The sequence below is a fragment of the Ochlerotatus camptorhynchus genome, unplaced genomic scaffold (genome assembly GCF_037179485.1).
Source record: "Ochlerotatus camptorhynchus isolate MF236.1 unplaced genomic scaffold, CSIRO-AGI_Acam_v1.1 ptg000330l, whole genome shotgun sequence".
NCBI lineage: Eukaryota > Metazoa > Arthropoda > Insecta > Diptera > Culicidae > Ochlerotatus > Ochlerotatus camptorhynchus.
Genome location: NW_027040818.1, coordinates 17769126 through 17792231, shown reverse-complemented (window position 1 = coordinate 17792231; position 23106 = coordinate 17769126). Strand labels below are relative to the sequence as shown.

Below are 23106 nucleotides of genomic sequence, written 5' to 3'. Positions count from 1 at the left end.
CATCACAGTCCAAGAGGACGATCAGCTGCCTCAGACAACGGTCACTGTCACTGAGTCCGAGTTGCCCTTCGAAGAGGTCACTGAGTTCAAACCAATTGCCATCCAACCTCAGGAAGCCATCATTCAAGAGCTTCCTGAAGAGGTCAAGGTAACCGAAGTCATCACTGAAGAAGGCAAACCCAAAAAACAAGTTACCAAGAAACGCGTCATCAAGAAGAAGGCCGGAAAGAAGGAGCAAGTCACCGAGATCGTCACAGTCCAAGAAGACGATCAGTTGCCTCAGACAACGGTCACTGTTACTGAATCCGAGTTGCCCTTCGAAGAGGTCACTGAGTTCAAACCAATTGCCATCCAACCTCAGGAAGCCATCATTCAAGAGCTTCCTGAAGAAGTCAAGGTAACCGAAGTCATCACTGAAGAAGGCAAACCCAGGAAACAAGTTACCAAGAAACGCATCATCAAGAAGAAGGCCGGAAAGAAGGAGCAAGTCACCGAGATCGTCACAGTCCAAGAGGACGATCAGCTGCCTCAGACAACGGTCACTGTCACTGAGTCCGAGTTGCCCTTCGAAGAGGTCACTGAGTTCAAACCAATTGCCATCCAACCTCAGGAAGCCATCATTCAAGAGCTTCCTGAAGAGGTCAAGGTAACCGAAGTCATCACTGAAGAAGGTAAACCCAGGAAACAAGTTACCAAGAAACGCGTCATCAAGAAGAAGGCCGGAAAGAAGGAGCAAGTCACCGAGATCGTCACAGTCCAAGAGGACGATCAGCTGCCTCAGACAACGGTTACTGTCACTGAATCCGAGTTGCCCTACGAAGAGGTCACTGAGTTCAAACCAATAAGCATTGTGCCTCAGGAAGCCATCATTCAAGAGCTTCCTGAAGAGGTCAAGGTAACCGAAGTCATCACTGAAGAAGGCAAACCCAGGAAACTAGTTACCAAGAAACGCGTAATCAAGAAGAAGGCCGGAAAGAAGGAGCAAGTCACCGAGATCGTCACAGTCCAAGAAGACGATCAGCTGCCTCAGACAACGGTTACTGTCACTGAATCCGAGTTGCCCTTCGAAGAGGTCACTGAGTTCAAACCAATTGCCATCCAACCTCAGGAAGCCATCATTCAAGAGCTTCCTGAAGAGGTCAAGGTAACCGAAGTCATCACTGAAGAAGGCAAACCCAGGAAACAAGTTACCAAGAAACGCGTAATCAAGAAGAAGGCCGGAAAGAAGGAGCAAGTCACCGAGATCGTCACAGTTCAAGAAGACGATCAGTTGCCTCATACAACGGTCACTGTCACTGAGTCCGAGTTGCTCTTCGATGAGGTCACTGAGTTCAAACCAACTACGATTCAACCTCAGGAAGCCATCATTCAAGAGCTTCCTGAAGAGGTCAAGGTAACCGAAGTCATCACTGAAGAAGGCAAACCCAGGAAACAAGTTACCAAGAAACGCGTAATCAAGAAGAAGGCCGGAAAGAAGGAGCAAGTTACCGAGATCGTCACAGTCCAAGAAGACGATCAGCTGCCTCAGACAACGGTCACTGTCACTGAGTTCGAGTTGCCCTTCGAAGAGGTCACTGAGTTCCAACCAATTGCCATCCAACCTCAGGAAGCCATCATTCAAGAGCTTCCTGAAGAGGTCAAGGTAACCGAAGTCATCACTGAAGAAGGCAAACCCAGGAAACAAGTTACCAAGAAACACGTCATCAAGAAGAAGGCCGGAAAGAAGGAGCAAGTCACCGAGATCGTCACAGTCCAAGAGGACGATCAGCTGCCTCAGACAACGGTCACTGTCACTGAATCCGAGTTGCCCTTCGAAGAGGTCACTGAGTTCCAAACAATTGCCATCCAACCTCAGGAAGCCATCATTCAAGAGCTTCCTGAAGAGGTCAAGGTAACCGAAGTCATCACTGAAGAAGGCAAACCCAGGAAACAAGTTACCAAGAAACGCGTAATCAAGAAGAAGGCCGGAAAGAAGGAGCAAGTCACCGAGATCGTCACAGTCCAAGAGGACGATCAGCTGCCTCAGACAACGGTCACTGTCACTGAATCCGAGTTGCCCTTCGAAGAGGTCACTGAGTTCCAAACAATTGCCATCCAACCTCAGGAAGCCATCATTCAAGAGCTTCCTGAAGAGGTCAAGGTAACCGAAGTCATCACTGAAGAAGGCAAACCCAGGAAACAAGTTACCAAGAAACGCATCATCAAGAAGAAGGCCGGAAAGAAAGAGCAAGTCACCGAGATCGTCACAGTCCAAGAAGACGATCAGTTGCCTCATACAACGGTCACTGTCACTGAGTCCGAGTTGCCCTTCGACGAGGTCACTGAGTTCCAACCAATTGCCATCCAACCTCAGGAAGCCATCATTCAAGAGCTTCCTGAAGAGGTCAAGGTAACCGAAGTCATCATTGAAGAAGGCAAACCCAGGAAACAAGTTACCAAGAAACGTGTCATCAAGAAGAAGGCCGGAAAGAAAGAGCAAGTCACCGAGATCGTCACAGTCCAAGAAGACGATCAGTTGCCTCATACAACGGTCACTGTCACTGAGTCCGAGTTGCCCTTCGACGAGGTCACTGAGTTCCAACCAATTGCCATCCAACCTCAGGAAGCCATCATTCAAGAGCTTCCTGAAGAGGTCAAGGTAACCGAAGTCATCACTGAAGAAGGTAAACCCAGGAAACAAGTTACCAAGAAACGCGTCATCAAGAAGAAGGCTGGAAAGAAAGAGCAAATCACCGAGATCGTCACAGTCCAAGAGGACGATCAGCTGCCTCAGACAACGGTCACTGTCACTGAGTCCGAGTTGCCCTTCGACGAGGTCACTGAGTTCCAACCAATTGCCATCCAACCTCAGGAAGCCATCATTCAAGAGCTTCCTGAAGAGGTCAAAGTAACCGAAGTCATCACTGAAGAAGGCAAACCCAGGAAACAAGTTACCAAGAAACGCGTAATCAAGAAGAAGGCCGGAAAGAAGGAGCAAGTCACCGAGATCGTCACAGTCCAAGAAGACGATCAGTTGCCTCAGACAACGGTCACTGTCACTGAGTCCGAGTTGCCCTTCGACGAGGTCTCTGAGTTCAAACCAACTACGATTCAACCTCAGGAAGCCATCATTCAAGAGCTTCCTGAAGAGGTCAAGGTAACCGAAGTCATCACTGAAGAAGGCAAACCCAGGAAACAAGTTACCAAGAAACGCGTAATCAAGAAGAAGGCCGGAAAGAAAGAGCAAGTCACCGAGATCGTCACAGTCCAAGAGGACGATCAGCTGCCTCAGACAACGGTCACTGTCACTGAATCCGAGTTGCCCTTTGAAGAAGTCACTGAGTTTAAACCAATTGCCATCCAACCTCAGGAAGCCATCATTCAAGAGCTTCCTGAAGAGGTCAAGGTAACCGAAGTCATCACTGAAGAAGGCAAACCCAGGAAACAAGTTACCAAGAAACGCGTAATCAAGAAGAAGGCCGGAAAGAAGGAGCAAGTCACCGAGATCGTCACAGTCCAAGAGGACGATCAGCTGCCTCAGACAACGGTCACTGTCACTGAGTCCGAGTTTCCCTTCGACGAGGTCACTGAGTTCCAACCAATTGCCATCCAACCTCAGGAAGCCATCATTCAAGAGCTTCCTGAAGAGGTCAAGGTAACCGAAGTCATCACTGAAGAAGGCAAACCCAGGAAACAAGTTACCAAGAAACGCGTAATCAAGAAGAAGGCCGGAAAGAAGGAGCAAGTCACCGAGATCGTCACAGTCCAAGAGGACGATCAGCTGCCTCAGACAACGGTCACTGTCACTGAGTCCGAGTTGCCCTTCGACGAGGTCTCTGAGTTCAAACCAATTGCCATCCAACCTCAGGAAGCCATCATTCAAGAGCTTCCTGAAGAGGTCAAGGTAACCGAAGTCATCACTGAAGAAGGCAAACCCAGGAAACTAGTTACCAAGAAACGCGTCATCAAGAAGAAGGCCGGAAAGAAGGAGCAAGTCACCGAGATCGTCACAGTCCAAGAAGACGATCAGCTGCCTCAGACAACGGTCACTGTCACTGAATCCGAGTTGCCCTACGAAGAGGTCACTGAGTTCAAACCAATTGCCATCCAACCTCAGGAAGCCATCATTCAAGAGCTTCCTGAAGAGGTCAAGGCAACCGAAGTCATCACTGAAGAAGGCAAACCCAGGAAACTAGTTACCAAGAAACGCGTCATCAAGAAGAAGGCCGGAAAGAAGGAGCAAGTCACCGAGATCGTCACAGTCCAAGAAGACGATCAGCTGCCTCAGACAACGGTCACTGTCACTGAATCCGAGTTGCCCTTCGAAGAGGTCACTGAGTTCAAACCAATAAGCATTGTGCCTCAAGAAGCCATCATTCAAGAGCTTCCTGAAGAGGTCAAGGTAACCGAAGTCATCACTGAAGAAGGCAAACCCAGGAAACAAGTTACCAAGAAACGCGTCATCAAGAAGAAGGCCGGAAAGAAGGAGCAAGTCACCGAGATCGTCACAGTCCAAGAAGACGATCAGCTGCCTCAGACAACGGTCACTGTCACTGAGTCCGAGTTGCCCTTTGAAGAAGTCACTGAGTTTAAACCAATTGCCATCCAACCTCAGGAAGCCATCATTCAAGAGCTTCCTGAAGAAGTCAAGGTAACCGAAGTCATCACTGAAGAAGGCAAACCCAGGAAACAAGTTACCAAGAAACGCGTCATCAAGAAGAAGGCCGGAAAGAAAGAGCAAGTCACCGAGATCGTCACAGTCCAAGAGGACGATCAGCTGCCTCATACAACGGTCACTGTCACTGAGTCCGAGTTGCCCTTTGAAGAAGTCACTAAGTTTAAACCAATTGCCATCCAACCTCAGGAAGCCATCATTCAAGAGCTTCCTGAAGAAGTCAAAGTAACCGAAGTCATCACTGAAGAAGGCAAACCCAGGAAACAAGTTACCAAGAAACGCGTAATCAAGAAGAAGGCCGGAAAGAAGGAGCAAGTCACCGAGATCGTCACAGTCCAAGAGGACGATCAGCTTCCTCAGACAACGGTCACTGTCACTGAATCCGAGTTGCCCTACGAAGAGGTCACTGAGTTCAAACCAGCTACGATTCAACCTCAGGAAGCCATCATTCAAGAGCTTCCTGAAGAGGTCAAGGTAACCGAAGTCATCACTGAAGAAGGCAAACCCAGGAAACTAGTTACCAAGAAACGCGTCATCAAGAAGAAGGCCGGAAAGAAGGAGCAAGTCACCGAGATCGTCACAGTCCAAGAAGACGATCAGCTGCCTCAGACAACGGTCACTGTCACTGAATCCGAGTTGCCCTACGAAGAGGTCACTGAGTTCAAATCAATAAGCATTGTGCCTCAGGAAGCCATCATTCAAGAGCTTCCTGAAGAGGTCAAGGTAACCGAAGTCATCACTGAAGAAGGCAAACCCAGGAAACAAGTTACCAAGAAACGCGTCATCAAGAAGAAGGCCGGAAAGAAGGAGCAAGTCACCGAGATCGTCACAGTCCAAGAGGACGATCAGCTGCCTCAGACAACGGTCACTGTCACTGAGTCCGAGTTGCCCTTTGAAGAAGTCACTGAGTTTAAACCAATTGCCATCCAACCTCAGGAAGCCATAATTCAAGAGCTTCCTGAAGAAGTCAAGGTAACCGAAGTCATCACTGAAGAAGGCAAACCCAGGAAACTAGTTACCAAGAAACGCGTCATCAAGAAGAAGGCCGGAAAGAAGGAGCAAGTCACCGAGATCGTCACAGTCCAAGAGGACGATCAGCTGCCTCAGACAACGGTCACTGTCACTGAATCCGAGTTGCCCTACGAAGAGGTCACTGAGTTCAAATCAATGAGCATTGTGCCTCAAGAAGCCATCATTCAAGAGCTTCCTGAAGAAGTCAAGGTAACCGAAGTCATCACTGAAGAAGGCAAACCCAGGAAACAAGTTACCAAGAAACGCGTCATCAAGAAGAAGGCCGGAAAGAAGGAGCAAGTCACCGAGATCGTCACAGTACAAGAAGACGATCAGCTGCCTCAGACAACGGTCACTGTCACTGAGTCCGAGTTGCCCTTTGAAGAAGTCACTGAGTTTAAACCAATTGCCATCCAACCTCAGGAAGCCATCATTCAAGAGCTTCCTGAAGAAGTCAAGGTAACCGAAGTCATCACTGAAGAAGGCAAACCCAGGAAACTAGTTACCAAGAAACGCGTCATCAAGAAGAAGGCCGGAAAGAAGGAGCAAGTCACCGAGATCGTCACAGTCCAAGAGGACGATCAGCTGCCTCAGACAACGGTCACTGTCACTGAATCCGAGTTGCCCTACGAAGAGGTCACTGAGTTCAAACCAATTGCCATCCAACCTCAGGAAGCCATTATTCAAGAGCTTCCTGAAGAGGTCAAGGTAACCGAAGTCATCACTGAAGAAGGCAAACCCAGGAAACTAGTTACCAAGAAACGCGTCATCAAGAAGAAGGCCGGAAAGAAGGAGCAAGTCACCGAGATCGTCACAGTCCAAGAAGACGATCAGCTGCCTCAGACAACGGTCACTGTCACTGAATCCGAGTTGCCCTACGAAGAGGTCACTGAGTTCAAATCAATGAGCATTGTGCCTCAAGAAGCCATCATTCAAGAGCTTCCTGAAGAAGTCAAGGTAACCGAAGTCATCACTGAAGAAGGCAAACCCAGGAAACAAGTTACCAAGAAACGCGTCATCAAGAAGAAGGCCGGAAAGAAGGAGCAAGTCACCGAGATCGTCACAGTACAAGAAGACGATCAGCTGCCTCAGACAACGGTCACTGTCACTGAGTCCGAGTTGCCCTTTGAAGAAGTCACTGAGTTTAAACCAATTGCCATCCAACCTCAGGAAGCCATCATTCAAGAGCTTCCTGAAGAAGTCAAGGTAACCGAAGTCATCACTGAAGAAGGCAAACCCAGGAAACAAGTTACCAAGAAACGCGTAATCAAGAAGAAGGCCGGAAAGAAGGAGCAAGTCACCGAGATCGTCACAATCCAAGAGGACGATCAGCTTCCTCAGACAACGGTCACTGTCACTGAATCCGAGTTGCCCTACGAAGAGGTCACTGAGTTCAAACCAGCTACGATTCAACCTCAGGAAGCCATCATTCAAGAGCTTCCTGAAGAGGTCAAGGTAACCGAAGTCATCACTGAAGAAGGCAAACCCAGGAAACTAGTTACCAAGAAACGGGTCATCAAGAAGAAGGCCGGAAAGAAGGAGCAAGTCACCGAGATCGTCACAGTCCAAGAAGACGATCAGCTCCCTCAGACAACGGTCACTGTCACTGAGTCCGAGTTGCCCTTTGAAGAAGTCACTGAGTTTAAACCAACTACGATTCAACCTCAGGAAGCCATTATTCAAGAGCTTCCTGAAGAGGTCAAGGTAACCGAAGTCATCACTGAAGAAGGCAAACCCAGGAAACAAGTTACCAAGAAACGCGTAATCAAGAAGAAGGCCGGAAAGAAGGAGCAAGTCACCGAGATCGTCACAGTCCAAGAAGACGATCAGCTCCCTCAGACAACGGTCACTGTCACTGAGTCCGAGTTGCCCTTTGAAGAAGTCACTGAGTTTAAACCAATTGCCATCCAACCTCAGGAAGCCATCATTCAAGAGCTTCCTGAAGAAGTCAAGGTAACCGAAGTCATCACTGAAGAAGGCAAACCCAGGAAACAAGTTACCAAGAAACGCGTAATCAAGAAGAAGGCCGGAAAGAAGGAGCAAGTCACCGAGATCGTCACAGTCCAAGAGGACGATCAGCTGCCTCAGACAACGGTCACTGTCACTGAATCCGAGTTGCCCTTCGAAGAGGTCACTGAGTTCAAACCAACTACGATTCAACCTCAGGAAGCCATCATTCAAGAGCTTCCTGAAGAGGTCAAGGTAACCGAAGTCATCACTGAAGAAGGCAAACCCAGGAAACAAGTTACCAAGAAACGTGTCATCAAGAAGAAGGCCGGAAAGAAAGAGCAAGTCACCGAGATCGTCACAGTCCAACAAGACGATCAGTTGCCTCATACAACGGTCACTGTCACTGAGTCCGAGTTGCCCTTTGAAGAAGTCACTGAGTTTAAACCAACTACGATTCAACCTCAGGAAGCCATTATTCAAGAGCTTCCTGAAGAGGTCAAGGTAACCGAAGTCATCACTGAAGAAGGCAAACCCAGGAAACAAGTTACCAAGAAACGCGTAATCAAGAAGAAGGCCGGAAAGAAGGAGCAAGTCACCGAGATCGTCACAGTCCAAGAAGACGATCAGCTGCCTCAGACAACGGTCACTGTCACTGAGTCCGAGTTGCCCTTTGAAGAAGTCACTGAGTTTAAACCAATTGCCATCCAACCTCAGGAAGCCATCATTCAAGAGCTTCCTGAAGAAGTCAAGGTAACCGAAGTCATCACTGAAGAAGGCAAACCCAGGAAACAAGTTACCAAGAAACGCGTAATCAAGAAGAAGGCCGGAAAGAAGGAGCAAGTCACCGAGATCGTCACAGTCCAAGAGGACGATCAGCTTCCTCAGACAACGGTCACTGTCACTGAATCCGAGTTGCCCTACGAAGAGGTCACTGAGTTCAAACCAGCTACGATTCAACCTCAGGAAGCCATCATTCAAGAGCTTCCTGAAGAGGTCAAGGTAACCGAAGTCATCACTGAAGAAGGCAAACCCAGGAAACTAGTTACCAAGAAACGGGTCATCAAGAAGAAGGCCGGAAAGAAGGAGCAAGTCACCGAGATCGTCACAGTCCAAGAAGACGATCAGCTCCCTCAGACAACGGTCACTGTCACTGAGTCCGAGTTGCCCTTTGAAGAAGTCACTGAGTTTAAACCAACTACGATTCAACCTCAGGAAGCCATTATTCAAGAGCTTCCTGAAGAGGTCAAGGTAACCGAAGTCATCACTGAAGAAGGCAAACCCAGGAAACAAGTTACCAAGAAACGCGTAATCAAGAAGAAGGCCGGAAAGAAGGAGCAAGTCACCGAGATCGTCACAGTCCAAGAAGACGATCAGCTCCCTCAGACAACGGTCACTGTCACTGAGTCCGAGTTGCCCTTTGAAGAAGTCACTGAGTTTAAACCAATTGCCATCCAACCTCAGGAAGCCATCATTCAAGAGCTTCCTGAAGAAGTCAAGGTAACCGAAGTCATCACTGAAGAAGGCAAACCCAGGAAACAAGTTACCAAGAAACGCGTAATCAAGAAGAAGGCCGGAAAGAAGGAGCAAGTCACCGAGATCGTCACAGTCCAAGAGGACGATCAGCTGCCTCAGACAACGGTCACTGTCACTGAATCCGAGTTGCCCTTCGAAGAGGTCACTGAGTTCAAACCAACTACGATTCAACCTCAGGAAGCCATCATTCAAGAGCTTCCTGAAGAGGTCAAGGTAACCGAAGTCATCACTGAAGAAGGCAAACCCAGGAAACAAGTTACCAAGAAACGTGTCATCAAGAAGAAGGCCGGAAAGAAAGAGCAAGTCACCGAGATCGTCACAGTCCAACAAGACGATCAGTTGCCTCATACAACGGTCACTGTCACTGAGTCCGAGTTGCCCTTTGAAGAAGTCACTGAGTTTAAACCAACTACGATTCAACCTCAGGAAGCCATTATTCAAGAGCTTCCTGAAGAGGTCAAGGTAACCGAAGTCATCACTGAAGAAGGCAAACCCAGGAAACAAGTTACCAAGAAACGCGTAATCAAGAAGAAGGCCGGAAAGAAGGAGCAAGTCACCGAGATCATTACAGTCCAAGAAGACGATCAGCTGCCTCAGACAACGGTCACTGTCACTGAGTCCGAGTTGCCCTTTGAAGAAGTCACTGAGTTTAAACCAATTGCCATCCAACCTCAGGAAGCCATCATTCAAGAGCTTCCTGAAGAAGTCAAGGTAACCGAAGTCATCACTGAAGAAGGCAAACCCAGGAAACAAGTTACCAAGAAACGCGTAATCAAGAAGAAGGCCGGAAAGAAGGAGCAAGTCACCGAGATCGTCACAGTCCAAGAGGACGATCAGCTGCCTCAGACAACGGTCACTGTCACTGAATCGGAGTTGCCCTTCGAAGAGGTCACTGAGTTCAAACCAACTACGATTCAACCTCAGGAAGCCATCATTCAAGAGCTTCCTGAAGAGGTCAAGGTAACCGAAGTCATCACTGAAGAAGGCAAACCCAGGAAACAAGTTACCAAGAAACGTGTCATCAAGAAGAAGGCCGGAAAGAAAGAGCAAGTCACCGAGATCGTCACAGTCCAACAAGACGATCAGTTGCCTCATACAACGGTCACTGTCACTGAGTCCGAGTTGCCCTTTGAAGAAGTCACTGAGTTTAAACCAACTACGATTCAACCTCAGGAAGCCATTATTCAAGAGCTTCCTGAAGAGGTCAAGGTAACCGAAGTCATCACTGAAGAAGGCAAACCCAGGAAACTAGTTACCAAGAAACGCGTAATCAAGAAGAAGGCCGGAAAGAAGGAGCAAGTCACCGAGATCGTCACAGTCCAAGAGGACGATCAGCTGCCTCAGACAACGGTCACTGTCACTGAATCCGAGTTGCCCTACGAAGAGGTCACTGAGTTCAAACCAACTACGATTCAACCTCAGGAAGCCATCATTCAAGAGCTTCCTGAAGAAGTCAAGGTAACCGAAGTCTTCACTGAAGAAGGCAAACCCAGGAAACAAGTTACCAAGAAACGCGTCATCAAGAAGAAGGCCGGAAAGAAGGAGCAAGTCACCGAGATCGTCACAGTCCAAGAAGACGATCAACTACCGCGAACAACGGTCACTGAATCTGAATACACTTTGGGGGAGGGCGAATTAGACACTTCTGTTACAACACCACATACACAAGCACTCACACAAACACAAATAACACCTGCAGAACCATATGGTAAGAAACATCCATTTACATCACTGCTCACTAGTTATAAAGACTCCGAACACTATTACATTCCGTACAATTTTCTTATAGATGCCGAAACACAAGAACACACAAGTCCTATTTTTGTCACTACATTTGAAACATGCACAGATGAGAAACAAACATTCATCAAATCCAAGAACAAGAAAATCATTAAATCCCAAGGTATGATTGTTGAGGAAACTATGAGTGACGAAGATGTCACTCCTATTCCTCCATCATTTCCCGGAGTCCACATCGAAGAAATTGATGAACTACATGTCACTGAAGGTATGATATGCTAAGTTTTTCGAACGCTGTTTCGCCTGTTTTAGAAAATTTGAATTTTTGTTTTTACCATAGATCATGTAAGTTGTACCCATATCATTAAATATTTTCAATATTTGTACAGACTCTTCAACACCGTACAGCATACAGACAGAACCCGAAGAAACAGCCACGACAAGTCAAGAGCCAGTTCCCAAACATAAACTGTCCAAGAAAAAACAAATACACACACTCATACAAGAACAAATTGAGGATCTTCCATTGGAAGAAGTAGAGATGATTGAACAAGTCGAACAAGAAACAACTGATGTCGCGGTGGAGAAATCGAAACGTAGGGTTATTAAGAAAAAGAGGGTTGATACTAGGGTGGATACTGGTGAAACTGTAACCACAGAAGAAGAAACAATTGAACCTTTGCAAGTCGAAACGATCACAGAAGATATCGCATTTGAGAGTCAGGTTCCAAAGATACTTGAAGAGCACGGTCCTGTTGCAGTTACAACAGTGGAAGAGCTTCCAGAAGATATACAGGTTACCGAACGAGTGACGGAAAGTGGAGAAAGTAAAAGAACGGTTGTCAAAAAACGTACAATTAAGAAGAAATCTATGGGTAAGGAGGAACTCGTTGAAGTTGTAACGATTCAAGAAGATGACAAAGCTCCTGAAACGACTATAACAGTAACAGAGGAAGAGGTTCCAGAAGGTCCGGTAGCACAGGATCAGAAACGGAAACCGAAGCAAAGGAAGGTCAAGAAAATCAAACCAACGGATGATACGGATGACATTATTGAAAGGCTGTTAAACTTGGAGGTGAAAAAGACAGAACTTGAGCAATACGAAAAGGTAGACGTGGAGTTCAAGAAGAAACCGAAAACCCTTGAACAAGTTACCATAGAGGAACATCCAGAAGTTGAAGAGATGGTTCGTACTGAGGAAGGGAAGATTACCAAGCAGGTGGTTAAAAAGAAGGTCATCAAGAAACGGGTTGGCCCGAAGGTGGAGGTGACGGAAGTCGTCACAACGCAGCAACAAGGCAGAGAACCCGAAATTACCGAAACCATTACCGAGGAGATTTTTAAGCCATTCGAGACGGAGCCACAGCTTATTGAAGAAGCCACTCTAATTGAAGAAGCACCAGAACAGGTTGAGGTAATGCAGACGGTAACTGAAACAGGGGAGATTGTAACTGAGATTATCAAGAAGAAGGTTTCCAAGAAAAAGGCTAGAAAGATTGAGCCAGAAGCTATTGAACTGCCTGAGGAAGAAATGGAGGAATTCTTGATAATCCCAGCTTTACCAGAGCAAATTTTGATTGAAGAGCTTCCTGAAAAGGTTGAAGTCACTGAAACCGTGACGACCGAAGGTAAACCGAAGAAACGGGTCACAAAAACTAAAGTTATCAAGAAGATTACTGGAGACAAAGTTGAGGAAGTTCAAGTGGTAACGGTCCAGGAGGACGATAAACCAGCAGAGACCACTGTTACACTTTCGGAAGAATCGATTCCAGTTGAACCTGTTAGGGTAGAAGAACAGCCAACAGAAGAAGTTAGGCCTAAAAAGAGGAAAATCAAGACAATTAAGAAAATTGGTGAAGAAACAGATGACATAATCGAGAAGCTTCTAAATTTGGAGGTGAAGAAAACTGAGCTCGAAAGGTACGAAAAGGTAGACGTTGAACCACGTCAACGATTGAAACAGGTTGAAGAGATCACGGTTGAGCCAATTCAGGCCGAAGAAGCCATCATTGAAGAGCTTCCTGCAGAGCATATGGTTAAACAAGTCACAACTGTAGTCGAAAAGCCGAAGAAGGTTGTAACAAAGAAACAAATAATCAAAAAGAGAATAGGTGATAAGGAAGAAGTAACGGAAGTTGTGATGGTTCAAGAAGACGACAAGGCTCCAGAAACAACGGTTACTGTAATGGAGAGCGTTCAACCCTTTGAGGTAGAACAAGTCCCACAAGAGATGGCAATCGTTGAAGATGCTTCCCAATTGCTCAATGTCAAAAAGAGAACCATCAAGACTAAGAAAAAGGAAACCAAAATGGTGACCGAGGAGGTTCCACAAGAAGAAACTATTCCGATTGAGCCACAACCAAGCGAACAAGTTCAAATGGTGATCGAAGAAATGCCTGAACAGGTGGAAGTCATTGAAACGATTACCGAAGAAGGCAAACCAAGGAAGCAAACGAAGAAAACGAAAGTCATCAAAAAGAAAACTGGTGACACTGTTGAAGAGGTTCAAGTCACCACCGTACAGGAAGACGATAAACCAGCTGAAACAACGATAACGGTTACTGAAGAAGTTGACGAACCTTTGCCAGATGTCGAAGGTGTGCAGCAACAAGAAAAACCTAAACTTAGGAGGAAGAAGGTAAAGACAACCAAAAAGACTACGACGGATGATATGGATGATGTCATAGAACGATTGTTGAATTTGGAGGTAAAGAAAACAGAACTTGAACAATACGAACGAATCGATGTAGAGTTTAAGCCCCGAACGAGAAGATTCGAGGAAACATCGGTTGAAGAATTCCCAGAAACTGTCACGGTACAGCACACAGACGATGGTGCGGAAACCAAACAGGTGACTAAGCGAAAAGTAATCAAAAAGAAAGTCGGCAAAAAGGAAGAAACAACCGAGGTCGTAACGATACAAACAGGAGATTCTGAACCAACAACAACGGTTACCGTGACAGAAGAGGAGCTTCCGTATGAGCAACCTGAGGAGTTCATTGTGGAACAGGTGCCAGCGGAAACTGCCGTTATTGAAGAGCTGCCGGAGGAGGTAAAAGTAACGGAATTCATCACTGAACTTGGAAAACCGAAGAAACAAGTCACTAAGAAGCGAACTATTAAGAAACGAACCGGAGATAAGGAGGAAGTGGTAGAAGTTGTAACCGTGCAAGAAGATGACAAAGAGCCTGAGACTACAGTTACCATCACGGAAACTGAACCAGAGCCAGAAGTACCAGCTGTCGTTGAAGCCGTGCCGATTGGACAAGCAACGGCTGAGGTGAAGCCCATTGAGAAGCCGAAACCAAAGAAAAAGAAGGTTAAGACTATTAAGACTTCAGAGACAGCCGACGATATCATCGAAAAGCTTCTGAACCTGGAAGTAAAGAAAACTGAGCTCGAGCAATACGAGCGCATTGACGTTGAATTCAAGAAGAAGCCAAAATTGACAAAGGAAACGTCACTTGAACAACCGAAACCCGGTGTAGCAGAGGTTATAGATGTGGAAGAGGCTCCTCTTAAGATAAAGGTTTCAAAGAAGTCGAAACAGAAGATGGCTGCAACAACTGAAGAAGTGGTTGAATTGCTATTGGCAAAGCCAGTTATTTCCGAACCTGCGGAACCAGAGGAAGTGGCAGAAGATCAGATGGAAAAGCTAATTCCAACTGTCGTTGAGGAAATAACCGAAGAGGAAACAACTCCGGACGGCACAAAACATGTTATCATCAAGAAAAAGATTGTAAGGAAAAGGGTAACCAAGGAGAAACCTACCGAGGAGGAGCTACTGATGCCAGACGAAACAGTGACTGAAATTGTGGAACAACTGGAACCGTTACCTTCGGAAGTACCGGAAGTTGTTAAAGCGATTCCGGTTGAAGAGTTATCAGAAGAAACGACAACTGAGTTTACTTTTGCTAAGCCGGAAGAACAGGAAGCAGTTATTGAAGAATATCCCGATGAAACCTTCACATATGAGGAGAAATCCTTGAAGCAATTGCAGAAAGAGCAACTCCAACCAGAAAAAGAACCTGAAGTCAAAAAGAGTCTGAAGAAAATCAAGAAAAAGGTCAAGAAACCTGATCAACCTGATGAAGACGAAGCACTGGAACGATTGCTCAATCTAGAAGTGGAGAAAACACAACTGGAAACATACGAGAAGTTTGAGCTGGAAACCAAACCCAAACCGGAAAAACCAAAACCTAAACTAGAAGCAATAAAAATTGAACGCAAAGAACAGAAACCCACAAAGTTGCAGATAACTGAACCGGAAGAGCTTCCACAGATGGTCAAGCTGAGAAAAGTTAAGGTCCCCGGAAAGAAGGAAATTGAGGAGGTGGTGGTACCGAAAGTGCTTTTGAAGAGCCGTATCGTTGTGGTGGAATATCCTCCAGCGGTTCAGTTCCCACAACTGAGCGAACTGATTACGAATAAGGGCATTGGTGAGCTAACAAGAACAGAAGAGGAGGAAGAAAAGATCAAACTGAAGAAAATTAAGAAGATTAAAACTACAAAACACGATAAGCTGGAACTGGAGAAAGTCGATCTACCAGAATATGAAGAGGAGCAACCGGAAGAAGAAGAGGTTCCAGAAGAGAAGGAAAAGTATCAACGGAAACCGAAAGATAAGACTGAAGAAGAGCCGGAAGTGAAAACATTGAAATTGGGTAAGGGCAAGATCAAGAGGGATGAACCTACAGAGGAAACTGTAACGCTCAAGAAAACTCCGAAGAAACCGAAGGAAGATACTGAAGAAGAGACAATATCGGTGAAGAAGCCGAAGCAAAAGCCTGAAACGGTGGAAGATGATAAGAAACATAGGCACGTTCAAAAACCGAGCTTCCAACCCACTGACATACCAGACGTCGAGGTGGAAATCGAAGAATACAGAAAACCATCACCTGTTCCGGATGAACCGGAGGAAAAGATTCCAGAGAAGAAGAAGCGTCCAAAGAAGCCCAAGGAACCCAAGGAGGAAGAAGAAATCGAAAGACCTCTGATAATGGGTAAAGGCAAGAAGCCGGAAGAAACACCCGAAGAAGATGTCAAGTTCAGAATACCAACCTCCAAGAAACCGGAAGACAAAGAGGAGCAGATCAAATTGAAACCAATCTCCAAGCCAACGAAAGATACAGATGATACAGAAAAACAAGCTGACAGAGAACTTGGTCTGCCTGTTCCTGCGGAAAAACCAGATCAAACGGAAGAAGAAAACATCACCGTTCAGTTAAGGAAAAAGAAAATAATCAAAAAGAAATCTCCCAAAGAGAAACCTGATGAAGAACCGGTTGAGGAAGCCACCTTTGAGGAACCTGACCAGCAGGTTACCGTTGTTGAACAACCTTCAGAAGAGACCCCTGAGCCATTGAAACCAGTCGAACAGCCTGTTGCTGAATGGGAAAAACCAACAGAGATCCCGAAAGAACCAGAGACACAGGCAGTAGTTGAAAAGCTACCAGAGCAGGTGGAAATCAAGGAAATAACAACAGCTGAAGGTGAACAGCATAAGCAAATTATCACAAAGAAAGTGATCAAGAAAAAACGACGCGACAAGGAAGAAGTGATCGAAATTGTTACCGTACAAACAGGAGATGAAGCTCCCGAAACTACGGTTACAGTTAGCGAGATAACCCCTGAGGAGTCAACCCTCGAACAGCCCAAAGAACCGAAGATTCGTGTGAAAAAGGTCAAAGTCCCGAGCAAAAAGGACGACATCGACGAAATCGTACAAAGGCTGCTCGATCAAGAGATCACCAAGACTGAATTAGAGCAGTACGAAAAGTTCGACTTGGAAATAACTAAGAAACCGAAACCAGTAGAACAACAACAAGTTGAGGTTGTCCAGAAGAAAACAGTAAAGAAAGCAAAACTAAAAGAAATCAAGCAACACGAAACCCATTCATTACAAGAAACACCAACAGATACCTCAGATACCCTAGAACTCACGCCAATCGAGGCACCAACACCAGACACACTACACACAACTATCACAGAAGAAAAGCCGAGAATCAGTAAGTATAGAAACAAATGAAGACACATCCTAAAAATATTCACAAGAAACGAATCAGTATTGTAAACATAACCTGAGTTACCGATAAGTTTTAGTCTTAGTTGCATGATCGAAAATATTGCTCCAAAGCACTAATCGACTTTTCTTCATAACAGGTGCCGATACGGTTGAACTGAGGGAAGATGTATTCGAGACCAAGGAGTTTGTTGCGGAAATACCGGCCACTGAGGAAGTAGCTCCGGTCGATATTCAGGATGTCACCATACAACCCGTAGTCGGACAAAAACCATTATTGGAGGCAGCCCCTAAGGAAGAAGCCTTCGAGCAACCCATCGAGGAAGTATTCGAAGTGCCGGCAGCTCTGCGGGATGAGGTGCAGATCACTGCCACCGACATTCCATCGGAAGCAATTGAGAAACCTTTCGTCAGCAAACCTACTTTGGAAGCTGCACCAAAGGAAGAAGCCTTGGAGCAACCTTTCGAAGAGACGTCCGTCGCTCCTGAGTTCCCACTGGATAGGGTTGAGATCCAAGCTGTTGAAGTGACAGACTTGATCACTGAAAAGTCTGCAGTTCAAAGAAAACCACTGCTGGAAGCGGCTGCAAAACAGGAACTGATAGAAGAGCAAGTCGAAGAAACAGATAATGTCCCCTCCCTGTCGATGGATGAAATCATCCCGATGGCAGTGGACGTAGCCGATCAAGCCACTGAAAAATCATTCGTCCATGGGAAACCACTGCTGGAAGCAGCTCCCATCGAAGAACAGCTAGATCTAAGCATTGAAGAAGCAGATACAGTTAAATCTCTGTCCATGGATGAAATTCAGGTAGCTCCTATCGATATACTCGATGAAGCTACTGAAAAGCCACAAATCCACGAGAAGCCAACATTGGCAGCAGCTCCAGCTGAATCGCTGCTTGAACAGAAAACAGAAGAAGCTGAAACTGCTCCATCCCTGTCACTGGACGAAGTGCAGGTAGCTCCAATTGAAGAATCACTTGCTGCTCCTGCCGAACAGGCTAAGGTTGCTCCAGAGATCGCTGTACAGGTTGCTCCTGAGCCGACCAAGAAGGTCAAGAAGGTCACTAAAGTGAAGAAGAGCAAGAAATCCATCGATGATGACGAAGAGCTGCAGCGTTTGCTGAACTTGGAAATCGAGAAAACAGAACTAGAGGTCTATGAAAAGGTTGATCTCGACGCCAAGGAGAAGATCAAACCGGAAAAGGGTGAGCCAGTCAAACTAGAACCTATCCAAATAGAACGAAAAGAACAAAAACCAACCAAACTTGAAATCACAGACACACCAGAACCACAGACAATCAAATTGCGTAAGACCGTGTTGCCCGAGAAGAAAGAGATCGAAGAGGTCACTGTTCCGAAAGTTTTACTTAAGAGTAGAGTCGTACAGGTTGAGTATCCACCAGAGGCTCAAAAGCCGCAAGTCGTCGAACTAGACACCAAGCAAGGCGTTGGCGAACTCTCTAGGATCGAAGAGGAAGAAGACGAGCGAAAGATCAAGAAAATCAAGAAGATAAAGATAATCAAGAAGGAGAAACCAGACCTTGAAACTCTCGATATTGAAAAATACGAGAAGGAACCTACCGAGAAGGAAGAGAAGGAAGAAGACAAGCCTAAATATCAACGACAGGTAAAGGAAAAACCCGTTGAAGAAACGGAGGACAGGACACTTGTCTTGGGTAAAGGTAAGTTAAAGAAGGAAGAAGATGAAACCGAAGAAATAAAGCTGAAGAAAACGCCTACCAGACCAAAGGAAGAAGAAAAGGTTGAAGAAGCACCTAAGAAAAAGAAAGAAGAGAAGCCAGTCGAAGAGGAGAAGGTTAAGAAACAAAAGCATGTTGAAAAGCCTACTTTCACTCCTTCGGATATTCCGGATGTTGAAACCGAACTAGAGCCATACGAAAAACCAGTTCCAGAACCGAAGGAAAAACCAGTCAAGGAACCCAAGAAACCAAAGGTGCCTAAGGAGCCTAAGGTTCCAGAAGTGCCCGAAGAGCCAGAGCACAAAATCGTACTTGGAAAGGGAAAACTCCCCGAACCGGAGCCGGAACCGGAAGTCAAATTCCGCATACCTGTTGGCAAGAAACCGGAAGAAGAACCCGAAGAAATTAAGCTCAAGCCATTCAAGAAACCATCTCCCGAAAAAGAACCTACGGAGCGAGATGCCGATCGGGATATGGCTCTACCAAAACCGAAAGAATATCCAGAAGAACCAGAAGCAGAGATAACGATCAAGAAAAAGAAAAAGAAGGTTCTACAGGAACCGGAAGCTCCAGCCGCAGCTGAAGCAATTCCTGAACAGGCACCAGCGCCGGAAGAGCCTGTCAAACCGGTTGAGATGCCACGAGAGGAACCTAAAGTTGAAGAACCAGCACCGGTAGAGGAGATTAAGAAGCCAAAGGAACTTCCAGTAGAACAACCGATTGAATTGGCCACTCCAAAGCCAGTGGAAGAAACTACCGAAGAGTTTTCGGCCCCAGTAGCTCCCACGGAGAAACCTACTGAAATTCAAACGGAGGCACTTCAAGAACCCGAAATTACACAGCCGGAAGTTCGTGAGGTCAAAGAAGAAAAGAAGAAAGTAATCAAAAAGATTAAGAAACCTAAGGCTAAGTCTGAAGATGATGATGAACTGCAGCGGCTGTTGAACTTGGAGGTCGAAAAGACTCCATTAGAACAGTACGAAAAGGTTGATCTGGAACCAAAAGAAAAGGAGAAACCAGCTCCAGAGGTTAAGCCAGTTCAAGTAGTGAAACCGGAGGAGCCTAAGGTTGAACCCGTACCCGTGCCGAAACCAGAACCAGTCGTACAAACTGCAAAGATTATAGAGCAAGAACCGGTTCCCGAACATGTGGCTCCTGAGAAGGTTGAAGAAAAACCTTTGGCCGAAGAGGCTGTCCCTAGTGAGGTTAAGGTAGACTTGATAAGTGTCGAGCAAGAGAAACCGGTTGAAATCAAACAGGATGTTCCTGTACAGGTGGAGGAAGAGGAACCAGTTGAACCAGTGAAGAAGCCAAAGGAGAAGAAAATTATCAAGACAGTCATCAAGAAGCCCAAGAAGGCATCCATTGACGATGACGAACAGCTTCAGAAACTGCTGAACCTTGAAATCGAAAAGACAGAGCTTGAGAAATACGAAAAAGTCGATATTGACATTACGAAGAAGCCTAAAAAGGTGGATGAAGTGGTTATTGAACAAAAACCAGAGGAACCCAAGGTGGAAGAAGTCCCCGAAGAGGTTATGATCAAGCCAAAGCCCAAAGTAAAGGTTGTCAAGCCGGTTGAAGAGGAAGTTGAAGTAGATTTCAAGATTCAGAAGAAGCCACGATTGCCGAAACAACCGCAAGAGGTTGAAGAAAGCATCACACTGAAGCCAACTCCGCAGAAACCGGAGGAAACGGTAACCGTTGAACGTATCATCAAGATTGAGGTGGAACGCCCAGAACCGGTCACTATTGAGCCAGTGATTGAGGAAGCTGATGAGATCACCATTCAACGCGAGGAGATTTCTTCCATTGAGCCTTTGGTTGAAGAACCAGCGGAGGAGGTAATCGAATCGGAGGAGGTAGTACCGATTCAACCTATTCAGGAGGAAATTTCCGAAGCACAACCCCTCATCGAAGATGCGGTGCTCGAACTACCTTCCGAGGAGACACCAGCGATCGTTGAGTCTGTCCCAATTCAGCCGATCATAGAGGAAATAACTCCGGTAGTACCTTTGCGTAAAGTGTCACTCAAACCCGTGCCCAAACCAGCTCCCGTTGAGGAAGAGAAACCTAAGGAGAAGCCCAAAAAGAAGACCGTTGTGATTAAGAAAAAGAAACAAAGCCTGGACGATGATGCCGAGCTGCAGCGCCTTCTGAATCTCGAGGTCGAGAAAACAGAGCTGGAGATGTACGAAAGGGTTGACGTTGACTTTAAGAAACGCGAGAAGATGCAGATTGAAGATCAACCTCAGCCACAGCGAGCTGTAGAGTCTACGGTTGAACCGGAAGAAACAATTAAACTGAAGCCCAGAAAGAAGAGCTTGAAGCCTTCGGTTGAGACAATCGAGGAAACGGAGGTTGCATTCAAATTGAAGCCAAAGAAGAAGCCGGAAGTAATGGAGGAAGATGCTACGGTCACTCTGAGGAAGCAAAAGCCGAAGGTGGTTGAAGATACTGAGGTTGAGGAGATAATTAAATTGAGACCGCTGGTGCAGAAGCCAGAAGAGGTTGAAGCAGTTGAGGAGAGCATAAAACTACAGGCAAAACCGCAACCTTACGTCACGGATGAGGCTGAGGCATCGCTGAAGATTGTCAAGGAAGCTTCTCCGGAAGAAGAGAAGCCCAAACCAAAGAAGAAGGTGATCAAGAAGAAGAAGGAAGATGATGTAGATGAGATCACTAGAAAATTGTTGGAGATGGATGTGCCAAAGACTGAGCTGGAGAAATATGAAAAGATCGACATTGATGTGTCGAAGAAGCCAAAAGAAACGGTAGAAAAGGAAATTGAAGCTCCAGCAGAGGAGGTCGTTGAGCATGTCGTCATTCGCAAGCAACGGCCACGTCCAAAGCCAGCATTCCGCAGAGAGGTTCTGGATGAAGAAGAAGTGAGAATCAAAAAGATCAAGAAGGTCCGCCAGCCACGGCCGGTCTTCAAGGACATCGAACCTTCAACAGTAACATTCCAGCCAAAACGAGTTAAGCATATCGAAGACATTGAACAGGAGTTCAAGATTCAGTTGGATTCTTATGCTCGTGAGGAAATATCCATGACAGGAAGGGTCAAGTTACCTGCTCCGTATAGCTACGGAGAAGAAACCGGTGAAGCGCACATAACTATCATCAAAGAGGTTAACGAGGATGATGAGGTTGTGTACGAAGTAATTTACGACGACAGCGAAGTTGACGTCGAAGAGGACGAGTATGATCGCTACGCTGAAGATACTGAAAATGTGGTCCTAGAGCTTCGCAAACGCCGCCAAAAACTTGAGAGTCTCATCGTACACCACGAGGAGGAGATTTCGATCGACCTGACCCGCCGCAAATCGCAAGTCACACACGAAGAAGAATCATTCACACTGAAACAACAAAAGAAGTCATTGGCAACATACTCTGAAGGTTTTTATCGAATTTCAGTTATCCGCAAATTTGGCCTGACGTTCTTTGCCAGTAACCGATTTTACAGAGTTTTTGATTTTAAATAATTAACACATTCTATCTCTTTATTACTATTTTTACTTTCCAAAATAAAACACACTATGAAATAATCAACAACAACATGCTTATCAAAGCAAATCAAAACTTGATCACCTCTTCCAGTACTCAAACTATTACGCTTCAACACTGCTACTGATACTGAAACACTGAATAACCTGATCAAAATGGGTTCCTAGGTCCTGCGGAGTTTTGTCCTCTCTATCTATTTCCGATCTTCTCTATCTGCCCAAAGAACTCAGCTAAACAATCGCGCTGTAAATAAAGGCAGATCTAATATTTTATAGCCAAACTACTTTTAAGCAAATAATCAGAGGGACTCACCAAATGCTCCAACCCTTCACTAAAGGACCAATCTCCCAACCTTCCTGATCTATTGCGCTTTCCTGTAAATATCTATAACTCTGCTATTTCTCTTCTTCTTTTTCTTCTCTCTGATCTTTCAGTTACTAATGACTTTCTTGCCTCTCTTTCTATCTTACTTAACTCTCACATTTGATTTTTAATCTATCGCTGATCTACACTATCTTGAATTTTGAACTGCGTTTGATCCTTCTCTCTTCTTACTTTTGCACTTGTCTATTTTTTTTACTCTACTCTTACTATCTATCTATTGCACCGAAAATAACTACTTTCCAGATTATACTAGAACCGAGTTTTACCTTGTACTCCAAACGAAGCGCTTACTCTTACGAAGAATTCTAATATACATTTTTTTCTGTTTTCGTTATCAAATCTGTGATCGTCTTTACAGAAACTGCTTCATTGAAAATTATCCGTGAAGGTAATTTCAATCTTAAGATTCAAAAAGAAAAACCATTGCTAACTTTGAATCTCTCCACAGAGGAAGCCAATGACATGTACTGTATCGCACCCGTGGAAGCGGAGAATGAAGAAGCAATCCACCTGGTCGAAGGCGAAAAGGTCTTCGTGATCGGTAATTATCGGTAGCAAAACTCCTGGAAGCTCCAAGAGATCTAACCCAACCTCCACAT

General features: G+C 45.7%; 1 protein-coding gene across 2 annotated transcripts in view; it reads left to right on the top strand.

The window, feature by feature from the left end:
* sls (sallimus) overlaps positions 1–23106 on the top strand; it is a 154568-nt gene that overhangs the window by 123807 nt on the left and 7655 nt on the right. For both annotated transcript variants that reach the window (XM_065230318.1, XM_065230319.1), the window contains 5 exons: positions 10938–11156; positions 11278–16896; positions 17051–22015; positions 22866–22895; positions 22956–23048. In XM_065230318.1, coding sequence (XP_065086390.1) covers positions 10938–11156; positions 11278–16896; positions 17051–22015; positions 22866–22895; positions 22956–23048 — 10926 coding nt within the window. The remainder of the gene's footprint in view (positions 1–10937; positions 11157–11277; positions 16897–17050; positions 22016–22865; positions 22896–22955; positions 23049–23106) is intronic.